At 42.1% G+C, this 19,959-nt stretch overlaps 1 protein-coding gene across 3 annotated transcripts in view; it reads left to right on the top strand.

The window, feature by feature from the left end:
• COL22A1 (collagen type XXII alpha 1 chain) overlaps positions 1-19,959 on the top strand; it is a 237,834-nt gene that overhangs the window by 190,933 nt on the left and 26,942 nt on the right. For all 3 annotated transcript variants that reach the window (XM_065627435.1, XM_065627434.1, XM_065627436.1), the window contains 9 exons: positions 174-278; positions 820-864; positions 3,105-3,182; positions 7,331-7,366; positions 8,278-8,331; positions 16,519-16,563; positions 17,002-17,049; positions 18,945-19,058; positions 19,260-19,313. In XM_065627435.1, the coding sequence (XP_065483507.1) occupies positions 174-278; positions 820-864; positions 3,105-3,182; positions 7,331-7,366; positions 8,278-8,331; positions 16,519-16,563; positions 17,002-17,049; positions 18,945-19,058; positions 19,260-19,313 (579 nt within the window). The remainder of the gene's footprint in view (positions 1-173; positions 279-819; positions 865-3,104; positions 3,183-7,330; positions 7,367-8,277; positions 8,332-16,518; positions 16,564-17,001; positions 17,050-18,944; positions 19,059-19,259; positions 19,314-19,959) is intronic.

Genomic DNA, 19,959 nt, shown 5'->3' with positions numbered 1-19,959 from the left:
CTTGAGATTACCGAAGGAAAAGGGTCGCATTTAAAGAGACTTTCCTGTGATACCAAGAGAAATTCAGATTAGAAGGCTCGAAAAAACACATATCTTTCAGTCCCAACGAAAGACCTGGGAGAGGAATGGTCTTCAGTATGCTGCTAAGAGTTTTGCTGGATTGTCTTTCACAGGGTGATCCTGGAAAAGAAGGAAAAGTGGGTTTGCCTGGGCCAGCTGGTGAGCCAGGTCCTGCTGGAGAGCCAGGTTTGCCTGGTAAGGGTAAAGATGGAGAACCGGTAAGTCCTGCTGGCAAGCTCCACGCTTGAGTAGTTCGACTTGAGATAGACAAGCATGACTTCTGCAGAAGAATGGTGGATTTTTGGTAGTTAGACTGCATTGTCACAAGCGCTCGCAGGCTGTCTACTGAAGACACAAAAGGCCTGATTGTGCAAAATTATCCAGATCACAGTGCTGCATCCAAAAAGGCAGAGAGAACTGAAGATATATTTCTGAACATTAAACCCCCTTCAGTCCTTTCTGCCTGCTGGCCATCAAAAATGGAGACATCCAAAAGGAGTAACTGCTGTCCTTGTGACCAGCACAAAAATGCATATACTGATGGTAGTTCCCTATAAGCATTTAATTCTAATCGAATTAGCAAATTTGCTTACGTGTTATCACTAGAATATGAGCTGTAAAGGTCTCTTCTAACCCAAACTATTCTATAATTCTAAGGAGGGTGGTGGTGGGGATGTTTGCTACCTTGACTGTCTTAAAGTCCAGGCTCCTGTTTGGCTGCATGGTGACTGTTTTCTGGTTTTGTTTCTGTTACTTTAGGGGCAAAGAGGCCCACCAGGCTTGCCAGGACCCTTTGGACATAAGGTGAGCATGAGATTCATTATGGACTGCTTCTCTCCATCACTGGAACAGAAGAAAAAGATGTGGTAAAAACATGGTCTGTTTTTCACCTGAAAATAGAGTTTGTGAAGGTTTCACTCAAAAATGGGCCTCTGGCCTTCTAGGAGGTTCCTTTTTTACTATTCCAATATGTCTGTAGATGTAAATATTGAGATATGAATTAGCTGTGTTCACTTTCCACATTGAAAATTTCTTCCAGCATTATGTGAATTCAGCACAGACTAAGGACTAAATGCCCACTTTTTCAAGGAAACTGTGACTGGGGACCTTTGATCCATACAGCAAGAGAGACATTGCATAGCTAAAGGACAACCTGCTCTTGAGACCACTTGTCAGCCCCTGAAAGAGCAGTCATAACACTCATTTCCTTCACTTCTCAGGGCGGATATAAATTATTTTCTAATGGGACTGGATAGTCCTGGTTCGTCCTCCTATTTTGTAGTTCAGGCTAAGAATAGCTAGTTGGTTAAGTTAATGACACTAATGTCAGCTGAAATTAATGTTTATTCTCTTATAAGTACACAGCTAATAGAGAAAGCAATAAAACAGCAAAAACATTTGCTTCTGGGAGCATCTGGGTTGTGCTTGAGTCTTCAATCAGATATGCCAGAATTTCTCCTTTTTGAAATGACTGTGTCCTGAATTGGATTGGAAGAAGACTAAGATGTTTAAATACATTCTGTAAATGATAAAAGTAGGAATACAGGAGTATGAGACTAGATCCATCTAGCTCCCATAGTTTTGAAATAACCAAACTGCTATGAAGTGTTTTCTTTTGGTTTTGCTGCATTCTGTATAAATACATTGTACTCTGTTGTATATATATTTGACAGTTCAGAACACACACTCAATAGTAAACTGAGAATTGATATGAGTCAGAAAAAAAACACTAAAAGAAATCTCATTAAATATTCTATTCAATATCAACACAAGACAGTAAGGATCTTAATTGTGCATGGGAAAATACTATTGAACTTTTTGTATTGAAATTATGTTCTTGAATAAAATAACAGATAAGAGATCTGCAGGAGTGTTTGAACTAATCAGAATACAATTTCTCTCACTGTCCTTGCAGGATTGTTTCTTTGTAATATAACATTAGTTGAAGAGAGAAAGAGAGAGAGAGAAAGAGAGAGAGAAAGAGCAAAAGAAAGAGAGAAAGAGAGAAAGAAAGAGAGAAAGAAGGGAGAAAGAAGGAAGAAAGAAAGGAAGAAAGAAAGGAAGAAAGAAAGGGAAAAAATTTAGGTGATATTGCAGACAGAATTTGGAGTGGACAGAATCCATGGGTAACAATTCTTCTATCATGCTTCTATATAGCTGGATGTAGTGTAATAAGAAATAACATCAATAAGATTCATTGTTATAAGTCTTCTTCCAGTGTGAGACCAAATCTCACAACTGCAATACAATCCATAAAAATCTTGTTTGATTTCTCCCTGTAACAAGAGAACAGACATTAAATTTCAGTCTTTCAGCTGAATTATTTCTTAACCCTCTCTCTATAGTATCCATTAAACAGTTTCAAGTAGTTTTCTGTGCTCTGCAGGTTTTACTATTGAAAATCCTGTTTTCTAACGGGGGGGTATCTCATTTTGTAGTACAGTCCTCTAGAGAGAGTGATAGAACTGATGAACTGGTTTTTTTACAAAAAATTATTCATGCACTTCTGCATGTAGTCGTATGTTGGTAAAGGAAAGGAGAACATTAAGATGTAATCAAACACCCCTAATTCTTTCTTTCCCAGATAAATAATCTGTACTTAGCAATGTTTGCAGGTTAGCCATCTACCATAGAAGCACAAAGAAAAGTGCATTGTGGTGCTTAGTGTTTCCCCGAGCCAAGAAGAGTGCCTAATATCCTACAGGCAATTGCAAATGCTGGAAGTTCTATGCTGTGCACTAGAATAAATTAAAATACTTGTAGACGCTATGTTCCCTCTCATTTATGTGATGTGGCACACGTTGACATTGTGTGGGTGCCCACAGAGACGGCCTGCGGCTCGTGTGGAGGAGAGGGACAGTTTTCTTGGAATGATGTGACAGTACCTGTGCCATATCCCCACCCTGCCACATTCTGACACCATTACTCTGTGGGCAGGATCAGGTCAGGATGTATCAGTGTGATGTTCTGTTGTAAAACCCGGTTGCATTTCGGCACATTTTCTCAATACTACACAAAGCCTTCAACTTCTTCCTTTGTTTCAGGGGGAGAGGGGACCTCCTGGCCTCCCTGGGCAGCCAGGAGACAGAGGCGTGCCAGGAATCGGGCTGGCTGGACCCCCTGTAAGTAGCAGGTCCTGCTGTGACCTGGAATGAGGTGAAAACTTACCCGTTGACATCTGAGGAATGCGTTGCCTGTGCTCAGCTGTGCCATGAGGAACCCGAGGGAATGGCAGGAAGGTGTGCCAGGGGAGGTTCAGGTTGGACATGAGGAAAAGGTTCTTCCCCCAGAGGGTGCTGGACACTGGAACAGGCTCCCCAGGGAGGTGTCACGGTCCCAACCTGACAGTGTTCAAGCAGAGACTGGACAACGTCCTCAGACACACGGTGTGACCTGTGGGGTTGTCCTGTGCAGGGACAGGGGTTGGACTCGATGATCCTTCTGGGTCCTTTCCAACTGAAGACATTCTATGATTCTAAGAGCCTGTGGGATGATTTACCTTCTGAAGACTAGTCTAGAGGCTGCCATTCGTGGCTCATATGTCTACACATCTGTTGTGAGGGATCTTGTTGTGAGGGATGAATTTGGTTTTAGTTGAAAGTGAAAGGCAGAGAAGTGCTATAGGAGTGATTGATATCACTGGCTGTTACTCCTCTGACTCTTCTGCATCATCTTGACACATCAGCTGTGGATGTGACTTGAGGTCTGTGCTCAGCCAGCAGGACTGGTCTGTTGGGGAGGTGTAACCCTGCTGTCACCCCATTAGAAGGGACAAGTGTGACACACATGTCCAAATCAGTGATACAGTCAGCGCTCTGATAGGGAAACAGAAAATCAGATTATAAAATTGCTGTATTCCAAGAGAGCCATAATGTGCATTATTTCCCACAAAGGTTTAGTTGCACCTCATCCAGCTCTGCCCTCACCTCCTGCTGTCGGTATTGAAGTTTTACCCTCATCAGTAGGCCACAAGGTATATTTGAGAGTCTGCTCCGGAATGTTTGGATTTTCATATCGCTGTGGTTTGATCATTCCAGTATTTGGTGTGTACAATTCCTCTAGAGATCAGGGGATTTGGGGGTGCTCTGACTGTAGCCCTGCTCAGAGTTCTCCAGATATGCACTGAATGTGCGAGAGAAATATCTTTAGGAGGAAGCAAACAGTGTTCCTAGATGTAATTGCTAGAGGACATCTGAGACCTTGCATTATTTTTCAACCCCTTGTACATGCCATGATACTATAAAATCATAGTCATTTTTTTCATGCTCTGGTTATCTACATATGTTTCCCAATTAGTACAGGAAATTACCTTGACATGATAAGTGATATTGCTGTGTAATACTAGTTGACAAATCTAGCTTTCTGAGGTGTATCTGCACTTAATATTTGCTTTTACCTTGCCGAATACTATGTATGTCAATGCAGACTGGGTCAGTCATGTTTTGCATTGTGACTGTGTCATGGCTTTCATGGTCCTTACAGGGTTATTGATAACTGAAGATTTGCTGGGTATTATTTATTATGATTTATCCAAGGAGCAGTGATGTTCTTCCATTTCTTAATGTTCAGTCATTAATATTAAAATTAAATTTGCAAATGAGCATCTGGCTTGTTTGAAAGTCACTGGTCTATGGCTAGTTTTTAATTACTGATTTCTAGATTCAGTACAGCAGTAGGTGCGTTCACTTCTGCATCCTGATATACACCAGACAACAAAGTTGTTCTTCATTGAGGCTTTAGTATAGCCATGAATGCAAATTACTAAGAACTTGACTCCAAATGTCACTTGTCTTACACCAGAGGATTACTTTTTTCCTGTGTCATCACTTGATCATTGTCGGGATGAGTAGCACCTACATACCACGCGATACCTGATTGATTTGTTTTTATTTACTTAATCTGCTTCACTAAATTACTTTTTTGTTTGTTTACTGTTGTGATGGTTTTCTGCACTGGAGATTCATTGCAACCTCGGTTCCAGTGCAAAGACTCTGGAATTTGAACAGCACTGTATAACGTTGAAACCATCAGGCTTTCACAAAGACTGAGTCCCACAGAAAAAAAATAGAAGTCAGTGGGGCTGCTTCAGTTCATATTACACACTGATTTAAAGGTGTCAGCCTATAGTCTTTTTAGTGATGTGATAAAAGTGTGTACATAATACTTCAGCTTCAGAGCTGAAAGCCAGCACCTCTTTTTAATTGGAGTCCTCACCCTGTTTTCTCCTATGCCCTTAAACTCTCTCAGGCTTTGCTCCTGGCATAAAAGGTATATATAAATGAGGATTTTTTCTTTTTTTTTTTACTTTGTCTGCTAAAGTATTGAGTTACTATTTACATAATACTGAGACATAAACTGAATATTAGCTGAGTGTGTTATTTCCCAACTGAACCATAAGCAGAAGAGGGGGTTGCTTGGAGAAATGGGGTGAATTCACATGCTAATGCTGAAGTTGCCTAATGGACATATGTGCTGCGTAAGTAGAATTGTTTTGCTCTTGCTCTGCCTTGCCCTTTTCATATTACTTTGGGTTCAGAATTATGTATTTAGCTTTTGCTTGAGCAGACCATTAAGGCGTCTTGCATGGAGGACTGTATGAGGATTAGTGAATTAATGTGCCTGAAATAGAAATCAAAGGAAGAGGAGTCATAGTGTGAGCCAATTTATTCAAACACAGCCCCAGAGATGTGAGGTTGAGCCTTGCTTTGGGTGTGTTTGGAATGCCAGATTGACTCATCCATGCAGGGTATGGGTACTGCATCCCTTCTGTGGTGTTCCTATAGATATGGATACCTTCTAGTGTCTCATTCTACTCAGTTGCACTTTTTAAGTTGTATTCCAAAATGAACAGAATATGCAAGCCCACTGGACTCCCTACTTTGACCTTATTTAAAGAGCACACAGGTCCCATGGGATGTTTTTCCATGTGTTAGAGGTAGCTGAATACAGTGGTCTTCAGGACATGGGGGAATTGTCCTGTCCCAGCCCAACAGATGTGCGGGTGCTGTGGTTCTGTGTCCCCAGGTCCAACTGGTAACGAGGCTGAGCACATATTGCCAATGATCATATGCATATACACTGCACACACACATAGATGCCTGTGGCCATGTAGACCAATGCAGAGAATAATGCCTCTGTCAACATCCATAAACTCATAGAATCATAGAACAGTTTGGGTTGGAAGGGACCTTTAAAGGCCATCTTGTCTGACTCCCCTGCAATGAGCAGGAGCATCTTCAACTACATCAGGTTGCTCAGAGCCCCACTCAGCCTGGCCTAGAATGTCTCCAGGGACAGGGAATCTACCACCTCTCTGGGCAACATGTTCCAGTATTTTACCACCCTCATTGTAAAAAATTTATTCTTCATGTCTAGCCTCAATGTCCCCTCTTTTAGGTTAAAACCATTACCTTTTGTACTGTTGTAATAAGCCCGTCTTAAAAGTCTGTCCCCATCTTTCTTACAGGCCCCTTTTAAGTAGAGAAAGACCTCAATAAGGTCTCCCTGGAGCCTCCTCTTCTCCAGGCTGAACACCTCCATCCCTCTCAACCTGTCCTCCCAGCAGAGCTGTTCCAGCCCTTGGATCATTTTTGTGGCTCCTCTGGCCTTTCTCCAACAGGTCAATATTTTCTTGTGCTGAGGACCCCAGAGCTGGCCCAGCACTGCAGGGGGGTCTCACCAGAGCGGAGCAGAGGGGCAGAATCACCTCCCTGACCTGTTGCCCACGCTCCTTGTCATGCAGCCCAGGACACAATTGGCTTCTGGGCTGCAAGTTCACATCGCCGGCTCATGTCCAACCTTTCACCCACCAGTGTCCCCAAGTCCTTCTCCGCAGGGCTGCTCTCTATCTTAAACAGCACTCTTAGAAACATTGGCAAGAATATCTTGATCCTGCTCCTCCTCTCTGCGCTGATAAGATTTGAAGACCACTGTTGCAATGTATACCTGTGCAGGGCTCAGTCAGACAAGCATCGTGTCAGCATACAGTTGACCCCTCTGGTATCTTTTTCTCTCATTTTTTTCTCACAATTTTACCTCCATGATCTACCTCAATTTCTTCCTTATTTTGCCTTTGATCCTTCCCTTAAACTTCCTGTTGTGAGTATTGCACACTATAACAATGTTTGTGTGAGCAGCCGGGCAGACTTTCTCCTTTTCTTCAACTTCCTTCTCCAATGTTTGTTATCGTGATGCTTCAGGACTCACTCTGATCAGCTAAGGGGGATGTTAATTTTAAGTGTTTTTATTGCTGTACCCTTTCTGTTTTCAGGGCCCTGTGGGACCCCCAGGAGACAAAGGGTCATTGGTACAGTATGTCTTTCTAACTACACCCAGATTTTATGGGGAGGGGGAAACTGCATTAATTGTGTTTCTACCAATGATTTCATGAAGACATGTTTAATTAGTTTATTTTTTCCCAGGGTTAGTAGGGTCACAGGGTGGCTGACCCTCCAAAGGGGACTTCTCTTGTGCATTACCAGCTATTGTCTGCTATACTGAGTTGTGAGAAAGAGTTGATTGAGACTCTTGGCATGGTGACAACTTTTCCTTACCTGTCAATAGTCCTACAAAAGAAATAATGAATCACTTGTTTAACCCTTCATTCAAAAGAAGTATCTCAAGGCATGTAATTCAATACGCACTGCTATGCCCTATAGCCGAGGCATTTTTAAGCATTTTTCTTACTTAAATCTTACAGAAACCTTTGCATTTTAGCAGTCACCAAACACGCTTAGTGCCTCAACATGCAGTTTTACAAACATGCAATCCATTGGTGTGAAACAAATACCTGTGTACTGTGGTTTAGTACACACTGGCATGAATTTCCAGCACAAGAGCCAGTCCTATCCAGTGTACTAGCTCGTAAGGAAGAGCTGGACCATTTTTTCTCCTCTTCCATCCTGTGCTTAGTTATATTTTCTCCCTGTTCATAAACTTGCTTCCTATAAAGAATCATTATTACCTTTCCAGTCAAGGGATGTGAGGCTCGACTTTACTGATGCACGTAAAGTCCATTGAGGCACAGAAATGACTGATACTGTGATAATGCTACGTGAGAATATATTTTTTTTATACTCTGTCATAGTTGTTTAACTGCTAGTTACCTTTTTTTTTTTCCCCCAAGAACTACTGGGTTGAAGATTTATTCTCTTCAGCTAAGAAGCACCTCATATGTACTGTTCATGTTATTGGGTTTGTCTGTTCTCTCCTTTCCAGGGTCCACGCGGTGTACCTGGTATCCCTGGACCACAGGGCCCTCCTGGCCATGATGTGAGTAAAAGAAAAGTATAAGTGCTCAATAAATATCTCAGTGATCAAATCTAATTTCGCCCAAAATTGTGCTCATACTCAACCACAGTCATTGAGCATTACTAGGATGGTCCAAGGGAGATGATTTGCAGAAGTAGAACACTTACAAGTTAGAATGTCAGAGAGAAAACAGGCTGAGGAGGGTTGTCTCAAGGAAAGTTGTGGACTCTACCACTGAACTGTTTAAAAATTATACTGGAGAAGTAAATTGGCAGCATAGACTGGGGAATGATCCCACACTGGAAAAGGATGATTATTAAGCTGTCTAGGAACTTCTTAGAAGCCGCTGAGATAAGTAACCTGTAATATTTCTATGAAAACAAGGCCACAGCTGTTAAAAATCGCTTTATGAGTTCATTTTGCTGCTGCTGCTGTGCATGAGAGATGACATTTTAACCTCTTGGTGCACTTTTTTCACTCCTGCTGTCTCAGTGGGTGAGTCGTGCAACTGAGATACAGAGAAAAATGTGGCAGAATCCCAGCTGGAAAACTGGCCCCTCTTGCTGCCCGGCTTTGTCACAGTGTTGAATCAGAAAGAGATTTTGAAAGGCTTGAGCTTTGGATTTGTACCTGTTGAGGGAATGCTGCGGGGAGGGAGCAGTGGCCTTCTGTAACTCTCCTTCTCAGCGCTGCCTTATGATGCTGTCATGTCCGAAAAGGCTACCAGTTTTCACTAAGTCCATGGCAAGTGATTTTCAACCCTAATGTGGCTTTATTGACATACATCAACTGGCCTAAAGGGTGTAATTTGCTATGGGCTGGATCCCCTGTCCTCCTGCAGTGTTTGGAGAAGAAGGCCTAGTCTTCTTCCCACCTACTTTGTCACAAAACAAATGGTTATGGATATTCCTTCACAGCCCACGATCGTAGAAATGGTCCTTTCCTCCGTCACCCTGCGTCCCTAAGCTGACACAGATTCAGAATTGTGTCCTGCTGACTGCCCCTAGATCTCCTCACCTTGTTTAGAGATGTTTGAGATTTTTATCATGAGATTTTAAACAGGAGATACAGTAGATGGTTTATTACAGCTGTATTGTGTGATGAGAGTGCCAGAGGAAGCTTTTCTGAGTTTCTTCCTGGCTCTACTCAGATCAATGTTGACTACTTAGCCCTTAGAGAAGCAGTACTTCAGTCTTTACATCTTTCCTTTTCTCTGTGGAAAATTACCCAAACAGAAACATTCCTTATGGTACGGTACTTGTAAAAAACATCCTCTATTACACTAACTGTTTTAATTGCACTCAATATGTCTTTTAGGAGCTCTCTGTATTCTGTTTGATCACCTGTTAGGCAATTCTACCTGTGTTTCAGGAAGTGTAAATGTGACAACAGGACACATTCCAGTATTTCTTGGTATAACAGCAGGGGTACCTATTTTGACAAGATCATGCATTTGCTATTTCTTGATCTCCACTTCCATTTAGGACTAGTACAAAGGATTTTTTTGTTCTGCTTTTTCACTCTTATATATCAGTGTAGTATTGCTGTATTCTCTGAAGCATGCCCATTTTTGTACTCTGTCAAGTTTAAATAGTATGTCATCAGTTAGGAAAGCTCTAATTTGAATTGCTAATATGAATTTACCATGCAACTCCCAAACCATTCAGTGGCAACAGCCTTAATGACTTGCCTCAATATCTTGTTTTCTGCTATGGCCATTGCAAATATATTCCATGTTGTGTTTCGTTTTGTTTTGTGTTTTTGTTTGTTTGGTTGGTTGGTTTTGGTTTTGGTTTTTTGTGTTTTTTTTTTTTTTTCCTAAGACTGAATAATTCTTTTAAATCACATTTACACACATTAGGTTACTCTCTGCATCATTTTTTCCAGTTGCAGACTCATCAGATGCTCTTGGAAGTGTCTGTTATAATTTGTTGTATTCCTTGATACTGCAAATCAGATTTACAGCTGTATTTGGGGAGGTGGAATAGTCAATACTTCTTTTGGAATAGCCTTGGCCAGAATTATCTCCCAGAGGTGAATAGATTTTTTTTTTTTTTACATGAGTACATTCTAGCTTCTTTCTAGTGCCCTAAAAGCATGTGCCATATTTTTTGCAATAGCTCTGCTCAAGGTCACCTTTTGAAACATCTGTTGGCAACTTGATCAAATATCAAGAGTTTTCAGGACAATATCTTGTTTTATTAAAATTCAAGTTTTGAAAATCCTTGTCCAGGTTTACAGTACAGTCATGCTTGTTTGGCTTTTTTCGGTTTCTCTTGGCAACAGGCTTGGTGTTTCTTTTTCCTCTCGAGTTCACTATGTCCATAACTACAGTTTCTCTTCTGCTGGGAGAAAGCTGGGCATATTGTCTTCTCCCATATACATTATTTTATTCTCTTTAAACTTGCATTTTTTATCTGACTAACTAAAGCTCCAGTTCTTAAAGCCTGAAACGTGCTTTCTCAAGCCTTTTTTTGTGGTCTTTGTTTTTCCCCATAGGAGGACTGATTTGTTCCATAACAGGACTATTACATATTGTGCCCGCTTCCATGCCCTCAATCACTTCAAGTATTCCTTGCACTTGCTTTTGGGAAAAAAAAAATGCAGATCACATGTTAAGCTGGCAGTATTCCCGTACTGTGCATTAAGCATAGCCTTAAGTACCTTCTTTCAGAGAAATTGGCCAATCTCGTATTCTGAGAGTCACGAAAAATATATCTACGCGTTAAGTGGTGTCATGCACATGGCTGCCTCCTTGAGCTGCTCCAGATCAGGTCCCTCCTGCCTGGCCCCTGCTGCCCAGGACTCGGGGTCTCTGCCCAGGCGGAACGATGCGGCTGCTGCTTTCCCATTTGCAGGTTCAACCAGTAACAAAGCTGGACATGAATCCCAGAGGTACAGACATGGACAACACAGACACAGAGGATGCTGACGTGGCTGATCACACAGATTGTCACAGGCAAGCTTCTGCCTTCAACAGCACCTGTATAAGGGACTCACATATAACATAAGCACAGAGACCTAAGTCCCTTCTCTTCAGCTGGCAGAGACAGGAGGTCACTTGTAGCAGCACACACACACACCACTCTCTAGGTTCACAAGCATATGCATATTTGCAGATCCTTTGATTGTTGACACAACCCCTCTGTCCTGGCACCTCTTCCCAGATCCCAGACCCCCTTACCTGGCTCATGGGTCCCCTACTTGCCTGCTGGTCCAGCCTGATGTTCATTGCAAACATGCAACACTCATACGCTTGTCTCTTGTGCGCTCCATGCTTTCCATGGGCATACCGGCATGGACCTCCTCACCCACCTGATATCCTGGCCTGGATCCAAGTTCCCCTACTTGCCAGCTGGTCCAGCTTGCAGTTTGCTGACCAATACACACCCCTGCACACACACCCCAGGCCTGGGGAAGACACAGATTCCCCCATCCCAGCTGGAACCAAGCGCATGGGTTGTGACCTGTGTTCCTACACCAGCCACTGTCATGGAGCTCCTCACTGACCTTGCTCATGCTGGACCTCAAAATAGGTGTTTTTGGGAACACACACCATTGCCACTCCAGTGGCTGGAGGTTAAAGACCCTGACACTCACTCGGTTAGCCGACAGCAGAGGCTGGGGGAGCCTGCACCCCGCTCTGACTCCAGCAGTTTTCACTCGCGTGCACATCCAGGTCTCACCAGTAGCTGGCACTTGGTCCTTGCAGCGCACATACACATTATGCAGAGAGATAGTTAAGAAAAGGTTTAGTAAGAAGATACAAGATGATTGGATGAACCATGGTGATCAAGTGCATGGCTCAGCCAGACAAATGCACTGACCAGCCCTGTTTTACACAGCCAGACCCTTTTATACTCCTTTCTGTCTGCCCCCCTGTTCCTCTCTGCTCCCCCTGTTCCTCTCTGTTCCCCCTTCCCCTGCACGTCCCCTTCTGCATCTCCAAAGCTCTATCAATTCCTGCACCCCTCCCAGTTCAGACTCCCCCTGGTTTACAGTCTTATCACTTGCAATGTCCAGGTTGAGCTTCCTGGCCGAGCAGCCTGTGGTTTCTTCATAGACCATCAATTAGTGTGAGTGGTGAGGTTTGCTTATTGATAGGTCTGTGTCTTGATGTATTTTATTTCTGGATTTCCTCCTTTTCTCTTAGTTTACAAATTGACAAGGTTCTGGATCAGATGACCTTGCTGGAATAAACCTTCTCACACTTCCACATGCCTTCATCAATTAGTGTGACTGTCCAGGTTTGGTTCCCATTATTGCCTCCCTTATTGGTTGTTCAGGTTTGTGTTCCTGTGTGTTCTTATTTATGGCTTCCTCCTTATTTTCTCTTGTTGCATTTAAAATGTCCTTGACCAGATACCCCTAAAGGAGCAGAAACTCTCTGGCCAAATGTCCTTATGCCACACGCTTTTTGGGAAGCATCCTTTCTCTTCTGTCTGCTGGCAGATAAAATGTTTCTGTTCAACATACCTACTTAGTTCCCTGAGATTAGAAAACAATCTGAATGAGACTCTCTTTTCCTACTATTAGCAGTGAGGACACACATTTAATAAGCTCTTTTTGTATTTTGATTACGATAATTTTAATTAACATGAGCATTGAATTAATCGTGTTTTAATTCTGTTAATTATTTATGATAACCAAGTTCCAATATTACATGGAAGTTAATCTTCCCCTGCTTTTATTTTTATAATTACAAAAACTTTGTGGATGCATATATTACTGCTTTGGATCTGAAAAGCAGAGTTTTCTGTTCTGGGGTTGATTTTCCCATTCAGTTAGAAGGACAGTTCCAAGGAGCTTTTGTGGTTTTTTTAGGGTGCATACACTCCAAACCAGAGTACACTTATTAAACCTCCAATTGGCTTTTTTTTTTTTTTTTTCTGGGACTTATGTTAAAGCTTATATTTAAGGTTTCTCACCAATTTTTGCAGCTTGACCCTTGTCATCAGTCTTTTCTAACTCCAGGCTTCTATAGTCCAGCAGTCTTTCTTTTATTTTGGACCCTGCTCCAGTTGCCTGTTCTCTGATAATGCAACATGTTGAAGTGCCATCATCCTACATTTGGTTTGTTCCTTTCAGCTCAGACAAGCATTTTTCAAAGACCACTCTTTTTTTAGTCTTGTACCATTCAAACGATTAAGTTTTCCTGGGTATGCAGTGGTTTTCACCTTTGTCAGCCACAACACATAGCTTAATCTCTTATCCTCGCTTATTTGCATCCTGTTAAATGTGTCATAGAAAACAGGTCAATCCCTTTTTGTGCTAAGGCAATCTGATATCATGTGGATATTACAGCCGTGATTAAATCTTTGCCAGGATTTCAATTTTAGACACTCCCTCCTCGTCTGTCTTTTCTCATAACTAAGAAGTATTTTCCTATATTCTTTAAATGCTCAAATTCCACCTGTAGTACCATGTCACGTTTCAGATCCCCAAGCAAGAGGCTGTCAACAAACCTTGTGGTAGAATAGTTTATTTATAGCTACGTTAATAGTTAGCATTAAAGATATTTCTGCATTTTCTTTTCTATATTGCTTTCTGATCCATGATGTTTCTCATGGCTCAAGTCCTTGTTTCCATCACACTCCTTCAAGCAAGTGCTGTGTGAGTCTTCCTGAACAAAGTAGGTCCAGGAATATAAGATCAATGTAATCCTTATTTAGACAAGCCTCTTCCCACTTGCAGAAGTGGTTGAGAACTACAGTGGAGATAATGCCAGGTTCCAGTACAGGTTGGGGAATGACCTATTAGAGAGCAGTGTAGGGGAAAGAGACCTGGGGGTCCTGGTGGACAGCAGGATGACCATGAGCCAGCACTGTGCCCTTGTGGCCAAGAAGGCCAATGGCATCCTGGGGTGTATTAGAAGGGGGGTGGTTAGTAGGTCCAGAGAGGTTCTCCTTCCCCTCTACTCTGCCCTGGTGAGACCTCATCTGGAATATTGTGTCCAGTTCTGGGCCCCTCAGTTCAAGAAGGACAGGGAACTGCTGGAGAGAGTCCAGCGCAGGGCCACAAAGATGATTAAGGGAGTGGAGCATCTCCCTTATGAGGAAAGGCTGAGGGAGCTGGGTCTCTTTAGCTTGGAGAAGAGGAGACTGAGGGGTGACCTCATTAATGTTTATAAATATATAAAGGGTGGGTGTCACGAGGATGGAGCTAGGCTCTTCTCGGTGACAACCAACAGTAAGACAAGGGGTAATGGGTCCAAGCTGGAACACAAGAGGTTCCACTTAAATGTGAGAAGAAACTTCTTCTCAGTGAGGGTGACAGAACACTGGAACAGGCTGCCCAGGGGGGTTGTGGATTCTCCTTCTCTGGAGACATTCAAAACCCGTCTGGACGCCTTCCTGTGTAACCTCACCTAAGTTTTCCTGCTCTGGCAGGGGGATTGGACTAGATGATCTTTTGAGGTCCCTTCCAATCCCTAACATTCTGTGATTCTGTGATTCTGTGAATGCCAAAAGCATGACCTGCTGATTAACATGAGCGAAAGAGAAGAGACTTTGGGAACATCCCACAATCTTCTAACAACCACATTGCTGCTGTTTGAAAGAACCAAAACTATTAATGATTATAATGTTTCCTTACATTTACTCAATTCCCCAGAATGACATCTGTGGGGAATTATGAGCTAAGAATCTCCTTCACACCTTATCTTCTCTTGTTTCTCACCTGAAGAAGGTTTAGTTTCTCAGGAAACAAGGTTTTATCCATGGACTTCAGTGCACTTTGGTTCCACTAGCTCCACTTCAGTTCGTGTCTTAGAAAGTCAAGGTAGTTGAAGGATTGTTGTTTACCCAGAAGTGTTTACTATGGATATAAAAAAAAAGACCAATCAATATATTTTTCCATTTTCTCTCTCCTCTAGCAATAGGTACAGAATTTAAGTTAGAAGTGAGACACACGGATGAAATTCAAGTTTGCTCTATAGCTATAATTACGGTGTAGCAGGGTACCATGACTTTGCCTGTATGAAGATACAGTGCACTTAAATCATTAATCCCCAGGTAGCCAACTAACTCCCCATCTGGTTATCTGCATAAATAATACGATGAACTGATTGATTGGAGACAATGGACCAACCTGAGACAAGGTGGTTGACAGAACGCCTAGTCCCCTTCTTGACAAAGCATTTGACAAATTTTTAAAGTAGCTTTCCAGGTGTAAATTTTGAATCGTCTCAGAGAGTGCCCTAGAGAGCCCCTCCTGAGTCTAGGCTGATTGAAATCCACTACTTGTATCTTCAGTATATTGATTAACATCCTAGATGGGGAATCTGGCACCATCCCAGAGAACTTGCTGAATGGGTCCTGCTGCAGAATCAACCAAACGGAGCAAAGGTGCTTTTAAACAGTCAGTGGAAACTGTTCCTGCTAATGCAAAAATTGTCAGTAGGACAGTCTTTTGTATGTGGTTAAGATAGATAAATATTTTGTATGTACTTTAAGATACTCAACAGGGATATAACATGTATGCTTGAATGATTATTTGGGGGAATCTCACCTAGTCCAACTTAATACACCACTCCAAGGATGCTTGCAATGCAGATTTCTGTCATTATGTGGACAGTGGCCAACTGTTTTTTTAACAAACTAATAACTTACTGACAGGTAAGAGATGTCCATTCCAGGGAGGTTCGTTTTCCAAACCATGACTTCATGGGCCTTAAATTCTAAAGATGCTGGTAATTTCTATGCCTTCATCTTATGAAAACTGACACCAATACACCCTCACAAGCAAACAAACAAAAAGGCTCATTGCTGTTTCAGGTGAAATGGACCAGTTTGTAAGGCTCATGCAAAGCAAGGTCTTAATTTTGCCTGTTATAAATGTCTTCAGGGATTTGAATCTCCATCCTTCACACTATTGGAGTTCATTGTGTTTCCTGTGACCAGGAGACAAGCTAAAACAATTTCCATCTTCGCATGGCTCAAATGAATTTAACAGGGTCATACAGTAGATAAGTGAGATTTAGGAGAGGTTGAAAGGGAGTCATTTAGAGAAAACCAAAAAATGAGAAGGATAACTTTTAAAGTTGCAGGTATTTGAAGGAGTTTACTGTTTGTTACATGCAAGGAACAGTGGTGCTCAGTGGCAGAAAGTAAAATGTGTGCTAGTTCAGAGCAGTCAGCAGAGCGTGGAAGAAACCAGGGGGTTATTGTATGATAATTTCACAGTTTTTTCCTTTCTCTTGTTCTGTAGGGTCTACCTGGAAATCCAGGGGAAAGAGGACCTCCTGGAAAACCAGTATGTAACTTCACTTCTTTGTTACATCTTCATTTTAACTCAGTTTCCACCTGTACACCTTACCTCAGAACTTCACTTAAGTGAATTTCCACTGCTACTCTTCCCAGTCCCCACTAAGGGGTTATGATAGAAATATCTGTGGTTGCTTTGGAACAATATGAAAATAACTGGATACCCTGCATGTAAATAAAAGCCCAAATTTTGAAGGCACTACCCTCAGCAAGCCAAAATTTTGAAGGCACTACCCTCAGCAATACCTCACCTCAGGTGTGATGAAGTGCATTGATAATGTAGGGCAGGATATATATGTGTTTGGCCCAGTGAGTCCTAGGCAGGGCGAGGGAAATCAATGAGAATTCATAAGCATGTTCAGGAGAGTTTCGTATACATTGATGCCTTTTAAAATTACCTGCGATAATGAATTTTCTCATTCCACAGGGTTCCCCACCCCTGCTCTCTCCAGAGGACATCAATCTCTTAGTAAAGGTAATCAACCTTTGATGATGGAGGGAGTTTATCTGTATATTTGATTCAGACCTGAATAACTTTCTGTGATGGGAAAGTATCTGAGCTACAAGTGCAACAGGTGCCTTTAAACACTCTGTCAAAACTTGAAATTTGCAGGTTTCCTAATTGCACTGGTACTGGGACACTGCACCACATGCTGGAGATCAAAATCCAATCCCTTTTGACCATCCACAGCAGTGAAATGACCTGCAAAGCTCTTTGTACCATGATGTGTGTTATGAAAGCTCTGAGACTTTTTCAGCTCTTTCTGAGGCATGCATTCCCAAGGAGAAATAAACATTGTCTAGTTGTAACACCAGAGAATGGAAAGCATTTTAATAAAATATCTGATTTTTTACATGTACCTTCAACAGTGACTGGAGTAGGTTTGAACTGTGGCTGCAAAGTCAATTTGCATAGTGTATCTAAAAGGATGCAGGTGATTAACCCCAGAAGTACACCTGTTTCAAAAGCGATGATCTGTCTATCTGCTTTTACTTGCCATGTAGTAAGTTGTCTGGGAAATAAGTCAGTATATGATAGATGTTGACTGCAAAATCTTTACAGATTTACATGGGCCGAGTTGGGAGATTTTTCAGAAGTCTTGGGACATGGCAAGAAATCTTTTCTTATTGATTAAAAGAAACTAAAAAATTAGCTTTTTTTAATGAACCTCATTAACAAAAAGACCCTTTTAAGATTGCTACTGTGAAATGCCTTCATCGAAGTGCTGTCTTTCTTACAGAGCCAAGTATTTTTCTGGATATTTCACTGCATGGTCAGAACAATAGAGACTGATTCTTGAGTATAGGATGTCATTTTGATGTTCCTTTGCTTTCTTTCTTTGATTATGTTACAGCTAAACACACACATATGCCTTACATTTTCTTTCTGTTCAGTATTTTTTCACTCCACACTTGGTACAGATCTATATAAAGCAGGACCTTGAAATCCCAGGTGAAATTAGGGCTTTGTTGTTCTGGGTGTTTCTCAAGCACTTATAAGTAGATAGACATGTATGTAGGGACTGAGACTTAGAAAGACAATTTACTCCACAATTTTGCAATGGATCATTGACAGAGTTGGGTATTGGAGCAAGGTCTCTTAACTCTCAGCTTGAAGATTCGTCTCTTACAGGCAGGATTTGATTCTTATAGGCAGGATTCACTCCCCTTTTGCTGAAGGGACTTTACCTTTGAAATGGAAATGTCATGTCCATGATATTTCATTTCATGAGGATAGTAGAAATGTAAAGACTACTGAGATGATTCTTCAAAGAGTTCTAGAAAGAGGGTGGTGGTAATTCTCCAAGACAGAATTTGTCCAGGACACTGTGACATTCACTTGGTCTTCACAAACTCCATCAGATGTTCTCCTTGGCCATGCTAGCTGATGAATATAGTTTCCCTTGCAGAACACCCTTTCTGACATGCTGCACTCAAGTTTTCACTAGAAATCTGCCCTCTGAGCAGTAACCCAGCTCTTTCAGATCAGTGTATAAACCAGTATTTTTGTAGCTTCAAAACAAGGTTGGTCTTTGTGGTCTTGCTTTGCATCTCTCTGACCTCCACAGTAGGAAGAGCTTTTCCTTGGTTTCTTAATCATGGATGATCAGTTAGGACCTGTCCAACTAGAATTGATAGAAAATACCCCATAGGGGCACGTGTGAGCTCTGCTGCTGACCCTCACTCTGCTCCACACTGCTGTCACTTCAGTTCTGTAAGGCAAACTAACTCAGATCCTCCTCTATGTGGTCAAACTGCCAAGGCCTATGCATTGTACTGGCACCACACTGTGGCTTTTGTAGTGGGTCTCTGCAAGGTCAGCTAGGCACCTTCAGTCTATTGCTAATTTTTCTCCATGTTCTGTCCTAGGACGTGTGCACTGAGTGCCCTCCCGGCCCACCAGGATTGCCAGGCATCCCAGGTTTCAAAGGTGATAAAGGTCTCCGAGGACCACCAGGTAGAGACGGCCAGGATGGGAAAATGGTAAGAGAGCTGGGGAAGTGACCATGCCTTGGATGCGGTATAACTTTGTTTTTCTTATAATATTTTTAGACGGTTAATTTTGTTGTCGTTGTTGTTTTGTTTTGTTTTGTTTTTCAGTCAACAGCCTACTGAATCTGTTTTAGATGTCTGTGGAGTCCACAGACTAAACTTGTGTTTACCTCTACCTCTTCTGCATTGCAGGGAGATGCTGGTCCCAGGGGTCCTGCAGGCCCACCTGGGCTGGATGGCCCCAAGGTTGGTTGGTTTTCTTCAGCTGTCTAATGAAAAATTATTTGTGACTACTTAGTACACAGTCTGAAGCAGGAACTTGGTGTCATCCACCTCTGTGCAAAGGGGTAGTTGAGTGGGCTCTGTACTGGCAATGCACTAGCGTGCCACACGGACACAGAACTGCATAGCTCCCACATGAACACTGTTTCACTTAAATAGTGTCTTCTACTGTCCCTTTGTTCACACCCAGACACATACACACACAAACACAAGTGGAGGGCCTGATTCTTGATATTGAATTTCATTACATTGGTGTTTTGAGACAGACAAGGACTTGACAGTAAGTTTCAGTCCAAATCGGGTAAGGAAGAAATTAAAGCCTCAGCGGTAGACACCCTGCATGTTCCTCTTCTCTTTAGATCATATATTCTTGCATCACATAAATTAAGGGTGACACAGTGGGCTGCTGGGCTCCATATACACGATCTGCCATGGTGGTTTTATCTGCAGACTGTGAGTGTTTCCTGAAACACGCTATAGGATGAACTCTTTGTTTCAGCTGTATGCTTTTGCCTAATGGACATATGCAAAAATAAAACTTCCACTGTCTGAAGAATTCCAATAATGTCACATTTCAAGCATTTCTGTCACCCTTCTGTTCACGATGCCA

The sequence above is a fragment of the Caloenas nicobarica genome, chromosome 2 (assembly GCF_036013445.1).
Source record: "Caloenas nicobarica isolate bCalNic1 chromosome 2, bCalNic1.hap1, whole genome shotgun sequence".
Taxonomy (NCBI): Eukaryota; Metazoa; Chordata; class Aves; order Columbiformes; family Columbidae; genus Caloenas; species Caloenas nicobarica.
Note: the sequence above shows the minus strand (reverse complement) of the source record. Positions and strands in the feature narration are given on the sequence as shown.